At 27.8% G+C, this 14,567-nt stretch overlaps 2 protein-coding genes across 3 annotated transcripts in view; both read left to right on the top strand.

Annotated features, from left to right (window-relative positions):
- The first annotated feature begins 147 nt into the window (after positions 1-147).
- Positions 148-3,423, top strand: LOC100578715 (protein wntless). 2 transcript variants are annotated; one of them, XM_006564719.3, is made up of 13 exons: positions 148-398; positions 797-984; positions 1,062-1,167; positions 1,301-1,425; positions 1,512-1,667; positions 1,749-1,926; positions 2,006-2,133; positions 2,233-2,238; positions 2,315-2,476; positions 2,553-2,780; positions 2,856-3,009; positions 3,089-3,192; positions 3,307-3,423. In XM_006564719.3, the coding sequence occupies exons 1-12, from the start codon at positions 293-295 to the stop codon at positions 3,187-3,189; spliced, it is 1,638 nt and encodes a 545-aa protein (XP_006564782.1). In that variant the 5' UTR covers positions 148-292; the 3' UTR covers positions 3,190-3,192; positions 3,307-3,423. The 2 variants fall into 2 exon arrangements, with proteins under 2 accessions (XP_006564782.1, XP_026302234.1); XM_026446449.1 differs by lacking the exon at positions 3,307-3,423 and having other exon boundaries at positions 3,089-3,215.
- Positions 3,424-5,448: 2,025 nt separating this feature from the next.
- LOC412330 (ubiquitin-conjugating enzyme E2 H) overlaps positions 5,449-14,567 on the top strand; it is a 42,159-nt gene continuing 33,040 nt past the window's right edge. The window contains exon 1 of the mRNA XM_006564718.3: positions 5,449-6,106. Coding sequence (XP_006564781.1) covers positions 6,054-6,106 — 53 coding nt within the window. The 5' untranslated portion in view covers positions 5,449-6,053. The remainder of the gene's footprint in view (positions 6,107-14,567) is intronic.

Raw genomic sequence — 14,567 nt, 5'->3', positions numbered from 1 at the left:
ACTTAAAATTGTAGCGATATTCCTATACTTTATAAATATATTAGACGATTGTTGGCAACATTGAATATAAGATGATTGGTTCGCAAAATCTTTTTAGAGATTTTCACAAGAATTTCTATAAATATTGGTATGTCACAGCTTCCATTTTGAAAAGTGAAGCTACTCGAAAAGCACGTTAAACTGCTCTTCACACTACGGATAAACGCGTCTGCTTATGCGTCCTTTTTGGTGATTTTATATTTTGAATAAAAAATATTATAAACATTATAATAAATAATTATATTTAAAAAAAATGCAAGGAACAATCATAGAAAATTTAAGTGGTAGAAAGCTTTCAGTACTTGTAATATTACTCATTATCGCACAAATAATTTGTTTTTTAATAGGCGGGCTTATTGGTAAGTTAAGAAATGTCAATCATTTCAAAATTATTATAATTTTGACTGTAGTTAAATGTTATATTTTTTATTTTAAATGTTTTGTGAAATATAAAATTTTTTGTAAATAAATAACTATATGTTTATGTTTTAAATTATAGAAAATTATAGAAAATTATAGAAAATTTTATTAAATTATAGAAAATTTTAAATACTTATTAACTATTTGTAATAAAAATTATTGAATTAATGGATTTATTATTTTTATTTTTAAAATTTATAATTATATAATTATTTAAAAATTTTTTTTATTTCAATTACTATAAATTATTATTTTTTTATTGGAATTTTAATAAAAGTATATATAACAAATAAGTATTAATAATACCAATTGTCTACATATATATATTATATTTTAGCTCCAACTCCAGCTAGTAGCCAAAATATACTTGGTACACCTTGCAAAGATATTCGTATAAATGGATCTGAACCTGGAGGAAAAAAATGGTTTTATTCAAGAGGAAAAGGATCTTGTATTCCTGTTGATATGAATCGATTTAGTTTTGATAATCATCATCAAGCATATCAAGTTGTATATACATTTCAGGTAATTCTATAAAATTGTATTGTATTGAAAAAATATGCATTATATTTAAAAATTTAAATATATTATTTATTTTACAGATGCCTGTACCTCGAAATAGCATGCAACTTGATTATTCCAGATGGCAACAAAATTTGATTGGTGTTTTACAAGTGGATATTGTATATCATAGTCAAATAGAAATTGGTGATTTATCTCTCTTTTATTGGTTTCTTTTTTTCAATATAAATATATTTATATAGATATATATGTTGTATATATGAATGTATATATATAAAATATTGTTTTATTTATATATATTAATTATTATGTTTTACAGCTCCTAAGACTAAAATAACATTGGATGCAAGACTTGCTTACAGAAATAAAGGTGATCCAGATGATGGTTGGAAACCATATGCTGCTTCTGTGGTAGAAAGAATTCTAGATTGTAGTATTGATGATGTAAATATTATTATATTTACTTGATAATATTATTATACTTGAATATAGTAAATATATATTTATTTACAGATAGTTCTTTTTTGTAGGCATTGGAGCAATATAATTATAATTGTAGTGTGGTACCATTATTTGAACTTGGATCTCTATTTCATGATTATTATCTTTTAAATATTCGGCTTCCTGCTGATACTGATAGAAATATCAATCAGGGTTTAGGACATATAACTGATTTATGGCTTACAGTAAATATATAGTATTTAAAATACTATTTTTACATTCATATAAATTTAATTCCCTAAATTAACATTTCTAATTAATTTCAGGCTATCAATCAAAATGGTGGATTTACAAAAGTATGGGTTAGTTTAAAAACTATTTATTTTCCAATTGTTTTATGTGTTCTTACTTGGTATTGGAGGCGAGTACATATGCTTTCTAGATCACCAGCTCTTTTGGAATATTTACTTTTAGCTCTAGGCATAGCTTTGTCATTTTTAAACAGTAAGTAATATATATATTAATATAATATATTTGATATATGAAAATTGGTTATATTTACATAAATATAATTCTTTTTTAGTGCCTTTGGAATATTTAACACTTGCATATGATATGCCATTTATGCTTTTATTGGGTGATATTAGACAAGGAGTATTTTATGCAATTCTTTTATCTTTTTGGCTTGTATTTGCTGGAGAACATCTTATGGTAAAATATTCATATCTATTAAATTAATTTTAAAATAATTTGATTCTTATATATTAACGGATATTCTTTCTTTTCATCCATTGTCTTTCATCATATTAGATACAGGTTTGTTATTTAGAATTTTTTAATTTATAATTGTATTTTTATGTCAGAAATATAATTTATTTTACTTCTCAATTAGGAAGGTGAACAAAGAAATTCTTTAAAATGTTATTGGCGTCATCTTTCTGCAGTGGGTATTGGATGTTTATCATTATTTGTATTTGATATGTGTGAACGTGGAGTACAATTACGAAATCCATTTTATTCAATTTGGGTAACAGATCTTGGGACTAAATTTGCTGTATCCTTTTATATTAAAAAAACTTTTCTTTTTATATTATAAAAATTTGAATTCCTTGACTTTAAATATAAAACAGTTATCATTTATAATTTTAGCTGGAATTTCTGCTGGCATGTACTTAATATTTTTAGCTTATATGATATGGAAAGTATTCATGAATATTAGTGCAAAAAGAGCTGCTTTACCTAGCATGAGTTCAGCACGGCGTTTACATTATGAAGGTGTAATATATCGATTTAAATTTTTGATGATTGCTACACTATTGTGTGCATCCTTAACAGTTGTTGGTTTTATTCTTGGCCAGGTATTTATTCAAATTTTCTATTTAAAATGTTAGAAGAAATAAATTAATGTATTAAAGTATTATATGTATACATAGGTTGCAGAAGGGCAATGGAAATGGGATGAAGAATTACATTTGGAAATGACATCAGCATTTTTTACTGGTGTATATGGAATGTGGAATATTTATACCATAGCATTATTATGTTTATATGCTCCTTCACATAAACAATGGCCTATTGAACCATCTGGTAACTAAATTATATTTTCTGTATATATTTCTATATTTTTTTTTATTAATTATTTATTATACTATATTTTCAATTTCAGAAAATAGTATTAGTGAAGAAATTGAATTTTCACGTTTATCCACTGATCCTAATGAAATGTTGTCTTTAACAGCATTTGCACGAAAAACAGCAGTAGAATAAATGGTATACATTTTTTTTTAAAAAAATAGAAGTGACAACCGACCAGTCAACCAATTTTGTACTTAAATATAGTATAGAAAGCTATAAATATGAATTAAGAATTTTTGATATTTATAGAGAATGCAAGGACTGATAATACTCTGACAAGTAATCTTTTGATGCCAAAATTAATTATTTATTAAGAAGAATATTTTTAAAGCTTTATTTTTTCTTTAATACATTTACTTAATACTTTATATACTTAACAATTTATTAAGTATTTTTAAGTAAAATGAATAGGAATAGGGAATTATTTTATCTCTTAAATATTTTTTAATATTTTTATTATATTCATATATGATCGTACAGAATAACGTATAGCTATTACTATTTTATAAAACATTCCATTTTAAATCTAAATATATTTTTTCCAATAAGATTTTTTCACATATACAAATAAAACAATTATAATAGTACTGCCATATCTACAATAATAGTCTTTAATGCACCAGTCTCTTTAATAATAAATACTCTAGTTCCATCATTTTATAGAACATATCAATATTGGGCATTTATTCATAATTGACATTCGTTTTAATAACATAAACGTGCATTATAATGATAGTTATGTGATATTGAAATAGTATGTTAAATTTTTTTCTGTATTATTATTATGCAAAAATCTACCTTTGGCAGTATTAAAAGTTCCTCGATAAATTTCTAATATTATATACATTTCATACAAATTTTTATTAACTTTGATGCATTATTAATATAATTATTAGAATTTAAGATATATGCATGCAACAAAGTAGACCTGAACAGAAAAAGAGTGCAATAGAATTGTAACACTTTAATAGAGTGAATTTAGTGCACATTAGTTACTTATACATAGAGTACTTATATTTGAGAGGCAACAGAATTAGTATTTTCTATAACTTCAATGTATTCATTGAAATGTATTAATGAACAATAATATAAAACAAATTTTTGTATATTATTACTTGTCATATTTTTAAAATAATTTCAAGAATGTGAAACATATAATATGTAATGTATTAGTATTTTAAGAATCTCAAATTTTTGTGTATTTATTATTGTGAATTTGGTACAGTATTCAATTGGAATATTTTTCTGTTGTATATTAGATGAAATTTTATATTCGTAATTTTTATACATTTTTTAAATAAATCAATTTGTTAGAATAATTTTACTGAGTTACTAAATATTGCAGTATTATCATACATTATGTACATGTTAATTTTGTCATAATAGGTGTCTTTTGTTTTAACGTTATTAAACGTTCGTATAAAACGCGAATTGTGCGACATTTGACTCACTGAACAATTCAATTCTTTTCCAATCGTCTTTACAATTTATTCATTCATGAGAATAATTGCTGTTTAATTGAATTTCTTCCTTATAATTTTATCAGTGTACGTGCTCATTTGATTTATTATAACGTGTGTGTGATGGGTTAATTCCAAATGTCAAGTTTCTTAAAATTTAATAAATATTGAATTTTATATTGTTGATTCAAAAAGGTATTTATATATTATTTATAAGTATTTTTTATATTTCTTATATTTTATTAATAATTATACAAATATAATTATTATATTATATTTAAATTCAAGTTCCACACATCATATGTCTTTTATGTAAACTAAATCACAGTGTTACCAAGAACTAGTAATTTAACTTGGTTCATTTTAAAAATGTATATATTTATTTTTTTTAATTTAACAAATTATATTAAATCAATTAATATTTAAATTTACGCGTAATCATATTATTTACTTTTATATAATTATGTTATAAATGCTTGATATATTTTAAAATCGTTAATTATTTATAATATAAATGGTTATATAATAATATAATTTCATAAGTGATATTTATAAGGATCTTTTTTTATTTCTTATATTTTATTTATAAAATATAATATTATACATTAATATTTTATTTGAATGTATCTATCTATCTATGATGTAAATCATTCATATAGAAAAAATAACGAATAATAAGATTAAAATGAGTAAGTAATATATTTTTTGAAATTTTAATATATTTATATCTGAAATTATTGGTATATACGTTTTTTAAGTATGGAATTTGAATTTTAAAAGAGAAATAAAAAGTAATAGAAGTTTATCGTAGTCGATATATAATTCTAGTGATATTGGTTGACCGAAAGAACCAGTGACGATTCGTGGATCATAGCAGGGATTTTGTATTGTGCGCGCGCATTCACTGGCACAACGTGAGACAGAGGTAGCAGCAAGCAAGAGAGCAGTGTAGAAACGGAATCAGATGCGGTGAAGTCCGTGAGTTGACAGTGGGGTGCACGAGAACAGGCGTTTCGTAGTGGTGGAGGCGGAGGAGGTTTAGGGGAAAGAATTGTTTTCTGTGTGCGCGAGAAACGTGTCGACAGTACGAGTCTCTAAACGGGTCGTCGTTGGTGATGGTGAAATGATTCTCTAGCCCGAAGTTTTTGACTTGGTCCGCCTGGACAAAGAGGAAGATCTTTTGTATATCGCTGCTCTTCAAGGGATCGTACGCTCGTTCATCCATAGAAAACATCATTAAACGCTGACGTCGCGGAATTCGTCCCGTGTCGTTTTCCTTCGTGGCGAGCGTCGAACATCCAACGACTGACTAGCGACCATCACGCGCGCGTGTCTTTGTTTTTTTTCTCGGTGCTGAATAACTGTACGGGAAAACAGAGAGTGTGTTATATCATAGTGGTGAAAAACCAATTCTTTCGCGGGTTCTGCTGTGGTAAATAATCCTAAGCAGTCAGAGGCCCTTCTGAAACGACAATCGAGCTCAGCTGATTCAAGGACTTGCTGCGAAGGGCTCTGCTGCGTTAATAGACGATAAATATGTCGTCCCCCAGCGCTGGAAAACGACGTATGGACACGGACGTTCTCAAATTGTATCCTTGAAATTCACTTTTATTTCTTCTACTCGCTATTTGTATCTCTGCCTTCTTTTTTCTTCTTTTCATCCCCACTTCATTCCTTCTTTGTCCCTCCCCTCTATCCCCTACTTCTCTTGTTCTCGTTCTTTCTTTCTCTTTCGCTCTATCGCACGTGCTTGCAATCGAGTGCAAGAGAGGCCTGCACATGGTTGCGAATGTAAGACTACGCAGTATGCATGGCATGTTACGGCTGGATCGTTTGTTTATCAGGTATGATCAGTTTATAGGTCGACGAGAAATAACGCGTTGCAATGTCATGGTGTTTCATGATGATGAGGGATATTTAATTCCTCGTTTCATCGATGACGGGACACAGCTGTTTTTAACCAGCTGACTACGTCCCTGTAGTCGTGTGTGCGCAGCTTTATCTCGTTCGTTTAACGCACGATGAGTGTGGTATACAGTTGTAGGTTCTAGAGGTTAGATTTCATTCTTTCCATTCTTTTTTGTATTTTATCTTTTTCTTTCGCTTTCTTTGTATCTCGATTTTTATTATTTAATAAGTTTTTTATTTCGATCTAAATAATTTGTATAATTCGATACGTATTTTGAATACTTTTTATATTTATACATTCCTTGGCGAGCGTAAATATTTAAAGTCGCGCGTCAAAGAACGGCATATATATAATGTTGATTTGAAATGGAGTGCGCGACCAACGGTAATTGAGACGTCACTGCCGTATTCCAACCTCAACTAAATAGTTCATGAAAATGACGCAAAGTGTCAAATTTTATATAGATAAATATATATATATATAAAATATAAATAGTAAAAAAACTAAAATGGATAAAAATCATTTCTTTTTACCAAATATTATGATAAATCACGTGATAATACTGATTCTGTTCTTCTGATAAATTTTTGTTCTTTATATATATATATATATATATATATATATATAGTGATTATTTCAGATAGGAACAAAGGTACTTCGTGTAGAAACAAGAAAAAGCTGTGATATTTTTGATTGCGTCTATTCTTTATAGAAACAAATCGATTGTTTTAATATTACCGTAAAAATTTGTTATTTGTAGTTTCTACTTTCATTTCATTCTTGATATAAGAAATCAACATAACATGAATAATTAAAAGAAAAAAAAGAGAAAAAAGTAATAAATATATATTTGACCTCGATACGTAAGAAATTGATTTTTGCATAATATAACATCGTGTTTCGCTTATTATTTCTGTGTAGACTTTCATGAACGAATGTGTCAGTTTTTCTAGAACGATGATAGGTCTCTATACCGAGTTCTTTCGTGTCTTGTAACATCGATCAGTCTTTGTTGAAGCTTACATTAAATTTGTAAGCGCTAAAGTGAATTGGATGTATTCGTTTTTCAATAGGAAGTCTCTTGTGAGCTTTCAAATTTCTAGAAAAATTTCTTTTTCTTTATTTCGTCTTTTCGTGCATACATATTTATTAATATTAATAATAATCTATTTTCGAAAAGGATTGTAGTTATTTTTGATTCTTATAATATATATTTACAATTTTGAATATTTAATATTGCGTTTTAAGAAATTTTTATAAAATTTGATATCATTTCATTATAATATTATTATAATGAATATTATTTTTCAACTTTTTTTATATATTTTATATTTTTTTCCCTTGAAAGTTCTTTTTCAAATCTTCTTAATTTTGTTACAGTTATTTGATTCGTGTTTTATTTTATTCAATCCAAAAATTTGTAAAAAAATTTGGGAATAATTCATAAACATTGCATTAGTTTTATAATTTAAAAAAAAATAAAAATAATAATAAAAAAATACACAATTATTTACTTTAAAAAAAGCATTGTTTGATTATATTATAACAAAAATAAAAATCCCAGCGAAAAAAATCGAAAGTGCAAGTTTGCTTTAAATAGTAACTTTAAATTTTTATTTTTTTTCAAATTCAATTGAATTTATTCCGTGATTCAATTAAATTAATAAAATATTATAAATAAATATTTTCATTCTAATAATGGTGAAAGCTACTTGTACGGTTACTAGATTAAAATTTACATTAATAACTGATTCCTGATAAAATAATCCAATCTTCTTGTTCGTTTTAATTGGATTCGATACAATAAAGAAATTTTCTTTAAAAAATTTATATTTTCTAATGTTTGCTATAAGTTGAAAATTGGATATACTCAGTAACTATTATTTTGTGAAATATATAAAATATATAAATAGAAAAAATTAATGATTTTGCATAAATACAAACTTTTTGTTCTCTGTTTTATGCTCTTTAATTTTTTCTATATTTTTTATATTATATTTTTTCTATATTTGCTTTGTTGCATATTTTAAATTTCTTTTCTTGATTTTGAATTTGATTTAAATCTGGTTTATCTAAATACTGCTAAATAATTTTTTCATTTTTTTTATATTACAAATTTTCTTTTGGCAAATTAACAAATTCTTTTCGTCAATTTATTATTCATTAATTTTTAATAAATAAATTTAGGAATATTTTAAATAAGTTTAAATTAATTAAAATTTTAGAAAACTTTTTTCATTTTTATATAGAATCGAATAAAATAAAGTTGACTTTTGTAATAGAATGGAATCTTTGATCGAAGACATTTGCATGTATTTTATTCTTCATTTAAGTTTCTTTTACTCGTGTGAGTTTCTATTCTTTTGTATTTCATAAATGCGAAGTACATAAAAGTAGGAATTCGTCTTTAAAGATTTTATTAAAGATCATGAAATACTGATAAAATAATTAAAATTAATTAATACTTTGAAGAATTGTTTTGTTATGCGTTAATTTGAAATGTATCCATTATCTGCTACTCGAGTTCTTTTAATTATGCGAGTGCACCTTTGTTATTTGTTCATGGCCATAAAGAAACAGAATACCAAAGTTAGTGAAAATTTTATCTGTCGGTATAGCAAGACTTCTGAAATACCAATGCTTGATTCTACGTTTCAACGAATAGGAATACGGAATAAATTATGATAATATATTAAGTTAAAATATTTATGCAACATATTGTTTTTATTTTAATATTTTTTAAAATATTATTTAATGTAATATGATATTTAAATATTTTTCATTATATAATTTTTTTGTCATTTTCGCAGACCTAGCAAAAACGTTGAATTTTTTATAATAATTAGCATATAATGTTGTTGACATAAATTCGTTCGCATTAAAAAACACTGTTTAAAGTGTTGTAAAACGTATCTATTAGAACGTTCATCGTATGATCGCAAAGGCTCACCTTGGACGCCCACATAACATGAATGACAAGGTTTGCTTCCTCTTCTAGAATTGCAACTGCATATTTATATACACCTTCGTCTGTTCTAACTTTGTTTTTATCATCTGATCTATTCTCGTTAGAATATCTTTCAAATAAGTAAGGAAAATTACTGATAATTTTCGAATAGGAAAATAGTATATAATTCCGTTATTGTTATAATTTATTAACAGATACTGTTGATTAGAAAAATAGAATTTTCATTGATTTATCAAAATGATTTTATAGTTTATATGTTTATAGCTTTTAACGCTATAAACAATTTTACGATTGACAGAGTTTTATAAATTATCAATCGTGTTAAAGATAAAATGTGAAACAAACAAGAAATTAAAAATTTTCAAAATTTTACGAAATAGAAATATTAGAATATAATTAAAATTATATTCTAAGATTAAATACATATGAAAATAGAATATACTAGAATATTTTAAAATAATTTCTATTTTTTAATTACATAAATTATTAATTCTATTTTTAAAATCTATTTCTAAAATTTAATTTTCCCGCGGCACAACATGGCGTATAAGCTTAAGCTTCATTTTCAAAGCATCGCTCATATCTCGTCATGTATAAACATTTTATAACAGACAATACAAAGACGAATCAAATGAATATAATGAATTTAATAGAATTAATCGAGTTTAATGAATATGATGCAATTTTACTATCACTTTTCATATTTTCTTGGTATAAATTTACAATTCGATGAGTGCATCGAACGGTTACATTTATTCGCGTGTATTCTTTCTTCGTTTAAATTTGAACGATACACCTTGCCTTAGAACCTTGCTTTAAAAAGACATATCGAAATAAATTATGTAAGATTTAAATGTTTGCAGATAATAATATAATTGTTGTAAATTGCGTTTATATATATATTCAGACGTAATTTCTATTACTATTCTAACGGTACGGTCAGATAAGATATATATAAATACGATTTTAAAAGTAATTTAATTACGGATCGATAGACTAAATATGGATGGACCTCTCGGAAGATTCCTTGTTTATCCATCGAAATCAACCTAATCAATTACGCTAGTAATTAACAAGCTTCTCAGTGTGGACGGTTAATGGTTCACCGTAATGGATTTGGAGACATGCAAGCAAATGTGAGAAATATACATATACCGAGGCCGTTATCTGCCTGATGCAATTTTACGTGAGACCTGCGTATCGATGCGTTTCAAGTACATACGTGTCCTCGAGCAAAGGTTTGTGGAAGGGGAGAGAAATTGGAGGGAGAAGATCTCGTTCCCTTTATATGTTCGTTGTTAAAAGCTTCAATTATTTATATAATTGTATTTCTCCGAATATTGGAGATCGGAATTAATCAATATCCGGAATATTTGTTCGAGGATCGATCCAATCCTATATATGAAATGAAAGGATTGAAGAAACTTGATTTACAAATGCATATAGAAGAGTATCTCGAAATAGCGATGACTCGATATCGAGAAATGATTTGATTTCTTCAAAAAACATAGAAAATAATTATTTATTCAATTTATCACTATTATTAACGGTCGTTAATAATAGTAATAAATTTTTAAGAAATTTTCGTTCGGTTAGAATTCTTCGAATGCTTTTTTCCCAAAACTTTTTTTCCAGATTCAATTTTAAATCTAAAGATGGTTAGAAGTTTATTGAATCATAAACGCGTAGGCGGAGTATATTTTTCTTTGAAGTTTAAACAACTTGTATTTGTAAATTTCTCACCATTGGTCCGATTAATGTGTTTGCTACTCAAAGTACATTTAATACGATATCAAATTTCGGAGCATTGCCAAATATGAATAAAGTGAAAAATGGAATACGCCGAGTTCATCTCGTATCCAATGTTTGATCTTGTTTATGGTCAGGATTATATAAATCTTTCTACTATCAATGTGATCTTTCAATTTGTATAGTATTCGAATATATAATACCATATTTACTGTTTAATGTTTAATATTATTTTTACTATTGTAATTTTTCCATTAATTAAAAAAAATGTGACGTTAAGTACAGTTAACTATATTCATATAATGCATCCTTCGTAATAATTGATTGCATTTCGAATGAATCTGTTTTTGTATTTTCGCGCCATTTGTTTTAACTCGACATCAAATTTTTATTACTTCAGAGATACAAGGTCATCGATTAAATAAGTAATAATGCGTAAATATATATATTTTATGTATACTTGTGCATAGTATTTGCGAATAAATCAAAAATAAAATTAGAATTATATATATAAACGCGCCATAAAGATTTGAAATAGGGAGTAGTAGTGGGGGAAGATTCGTAGTGGGGAGAAGGGAATGAAGTCAGTAACGAAAGATGCTCAGAGTATCGAATGAGAAAGAAAGAAAAATGGTGTGTGATATAAAGTTTGTGTCGTATTCACGGTTTACATGAATATTTTCGATCGAACATACAGCATCGTATCAATACGAAACTTAGATTGTTCGTAGCATCTCGTTTTGAGTTTATCAAATCGTCGATAAACAGTTACCTAGAGAGTGTCTTCCAAAAATAAGATACAGCCGGGAACGTAGTTTATAGCGAGGCTTTTAAAATGGTTGTACATATATCTTCGGCGTAAATAGACCGATAAAAACGAATACTGATTCGCACGTGCAGTTTATTTCGATACGCAGTCGCGTGTAGTTTTCGTACAAGCATGAGAGTTTAGTGGTTCCTCCGTCGAACGGAAAATGGCGTAGTTTAGAGATTAAGTGAACAAAAAGGATAGAGAAAATGGATAGTGGATTGCGGAAACAAAGACGAACTGTGAGAGGTGGAGCGAGTTAAGAGGGGCGAAAACAGACTGTCAGTCCGTTCTTAGTGAAACGCTGACTGGTTCGGCCGACATTGTAAACAACAACATCGCGCCAGAAGCAAATGCTCCGTAACGGTCTTCAAGATTGAGCAATTGCTTCTATCCCTTTTTGATATTCATCGTACATATGCATCGTTGAATACACGAAGATTCTCAGTGAAATCGAGGTCATTAAAATAATCTTGATAATCTATTTCTTATAATATATATATTTATTTACGTAGATTTAATACATTTTTCTTTCCACTTATGGATTATCTTCGATTCAATCGAATCATTTTAGAATCTATATAATTTCATTTCCTCTTTCTTATTTAAACGTATTTTTTTTTCTCAGGGATAACGAGTTATGTCGATAAAATCGATCTTATCGAATAATGCTCGATTTTATCGATCGTAGACTAATCGAATCAATCGTTTCAATATTATGTTGTGCAATCATTTGGAACAATCGTACGAAACGAGGAATTAATTTCTTTTTTGGTCCGATAATGCATTCTGCATCAATTTGTATGTTAATCAAAGATAGTTTGTTCCGACTTCCGCGTGTCGCTCGTGAAAGCACGCAACAATGAAATTCTTTGTAGCATAGGACGCGAAGAAACGTAATACTTCCGGCGGAATAATATGTTCGTCTACCGATATTGCTTTTGCAATTACGGTATATTGCGGGAAGAAAATTATTTTACCTGATCATATATCTATCGTATAACTTACGTAGCACGCGCTAGTTTGAATTCTATTTCTCCTCGTACTCGAGGGCATACGCGTTTGCTTGTGTGGCGTCAGTAGCGTTGTCCATCTCTGCTTTACGTGTAGCCTACACCATTACGGGAAACAAATCCATCGATATTGACCAGAATCGAACGTATTCATGAGAACCTGGTCTTCCATATAACAAAGCTCTTGTAGTATTATAGGTGAGAGCTTCGTGTGTAACCACTTGCCAAAACAAGAAAGTGGTTTATTGTACGTTGAATAACATGACATACATCGTTGTAATTCGATTTCCCTTTTTAACGATCGACTTTTGCGTTAAAGAAAAATATTAAGTAACGAAAGGGTTCGATATATAGATTATACAGTCATATTTCGAAACTAAATCCTCCTCTCGATTATTTCCTTCTATAAAGATTCAACAATTGAATCTCAATTAAATTTCAAATAATTAATTATATTTTATATTTTAATTTTTTTTATGATTTTTAAATAATCATGTACTTACTTATGTTTCTAATTAATCTTTTTTTTTTTCTATAGACTGATTTTGATTCAGTCGTAATGTGTTTGCTTTGTGAAATATTGTTCAGTGAACTTTCTCTAAACCTGGGCAGTTAAAGTTCCGTTCTTCTGCTTCGTTCTGGTTACATTGCTCGTTTTCGAATTCGATTTCCAACTCCTCGTTCAACGTTTCACACCTACGATTTTTCCGCGTTTGTATTTTTGCGAATTGTATATCGGGATTAATTTCTTCGCAACGACAGAGTCTCGCCACTGTCGTGTATCGGGGCAAATGAAAAGGACCGACGAAAATTAAAATTAAACGCGGCTTCAAAGTCTTTTCTCGAAGTATACCTGCTTGATAATTTCAACAACCGTTATTTGGATACGTATTATTAAATACGGCTGAAAACTTTTCTCTTCTTTTCTTTTCTTTTCCCGATTCTTTCTAAACCTACCGTTTTACCATTTTTCCAAGTTGAAATTGGATATGGATATGAAAAGAAACTGTTTCGGGCCGTATAACGTACTACAAGCTATATTCTTCCCGACAAAAGCTTACCTTTCTCCTTAATCTTTAAAATAATAGCACTCGAAATAACACGAGAAGAATCTTTTCCCGTTTCAAAAATCCTTAAGCTTAAGCATTAAGCTGTTTATTAAATCTCGAAAAATTTCTTTAAGAGTAGCAAGGTTCGATTTAAAGAAAAAAAAGGACACAATTTTCTCAACTTTCGTGGAAACAATTTGTACCAATTCACCTTTATTACCATTCATTTATTTCTAATTTAAAAAAAAACGTTGTTGAATTGTTTCCTCGTATCTTGTTCATTGTTAACTCGAAGAAACGTTTAATTTCCATCTTAAAAAAAAAAAAAAAGGAGGGGAGGAGGGGATTGCATCAAAGCATTTTTCCCCACCGTGAAAATTAGTGTTTGTTCGTTTAATACGCCACGAATGATTTCACCTGACATTGTCCACCCATTTATTATAAAAAAATTAGTTAATCTCGATTGCGTCAGGAATATATAGCGAAGCGTTACAATACACGCTCGGCTTAAGTCACGCGAGCTTCGGTGCGTTTCATCGATTGACGAAGATAAC

The sequence above is a fragment of the Apis mellifera genome, linkage group LG2 (genome assembly GCF_003254395.2).
Source record: "Apis mellifera strain DH4 linkage group LG2, Amel_HAv3.1, whole genome shotgun sequence".
Lineage (NCBI taxonomy): Eukaryota > Metazoa > Arthropoda > Insecta > Hymenoptera > Apidae > Apis > Apis mellifera.
The sequence above is the reverse complement of the archived record's forward strand: the minus strand, read 5'-3'. Positions and strand labels throughout refer to the sequence as shown.

What these genes read in the sequence shown, in the direction of transcription:
- LOC100578715 (XM_006564719.3), top strand. Translation starts at nt 293, where the DNA reads ATGCAAGGAACAATCATAGAAAATTTAAGTGGTAGAAAGCTTTCAGTA. An exon ending in TTTAATAGGCGGGCTTATTG is followed by an intron (nt 399 to 796) that starts GTAAGTTAAGAA and finishes ATTATATTTTAG; the next exon opens with CTCCAACTCCAGCTAGTAGC. An exon ending in AGCTTTGTCATTTTTAAACA is followed by an intron (nt 1,927 to 2,005) that starts GTAAGTAATATA and finishes ATTCTTTTTTAG; the next exon opens with TGCCTTTGGAATATTTAACA.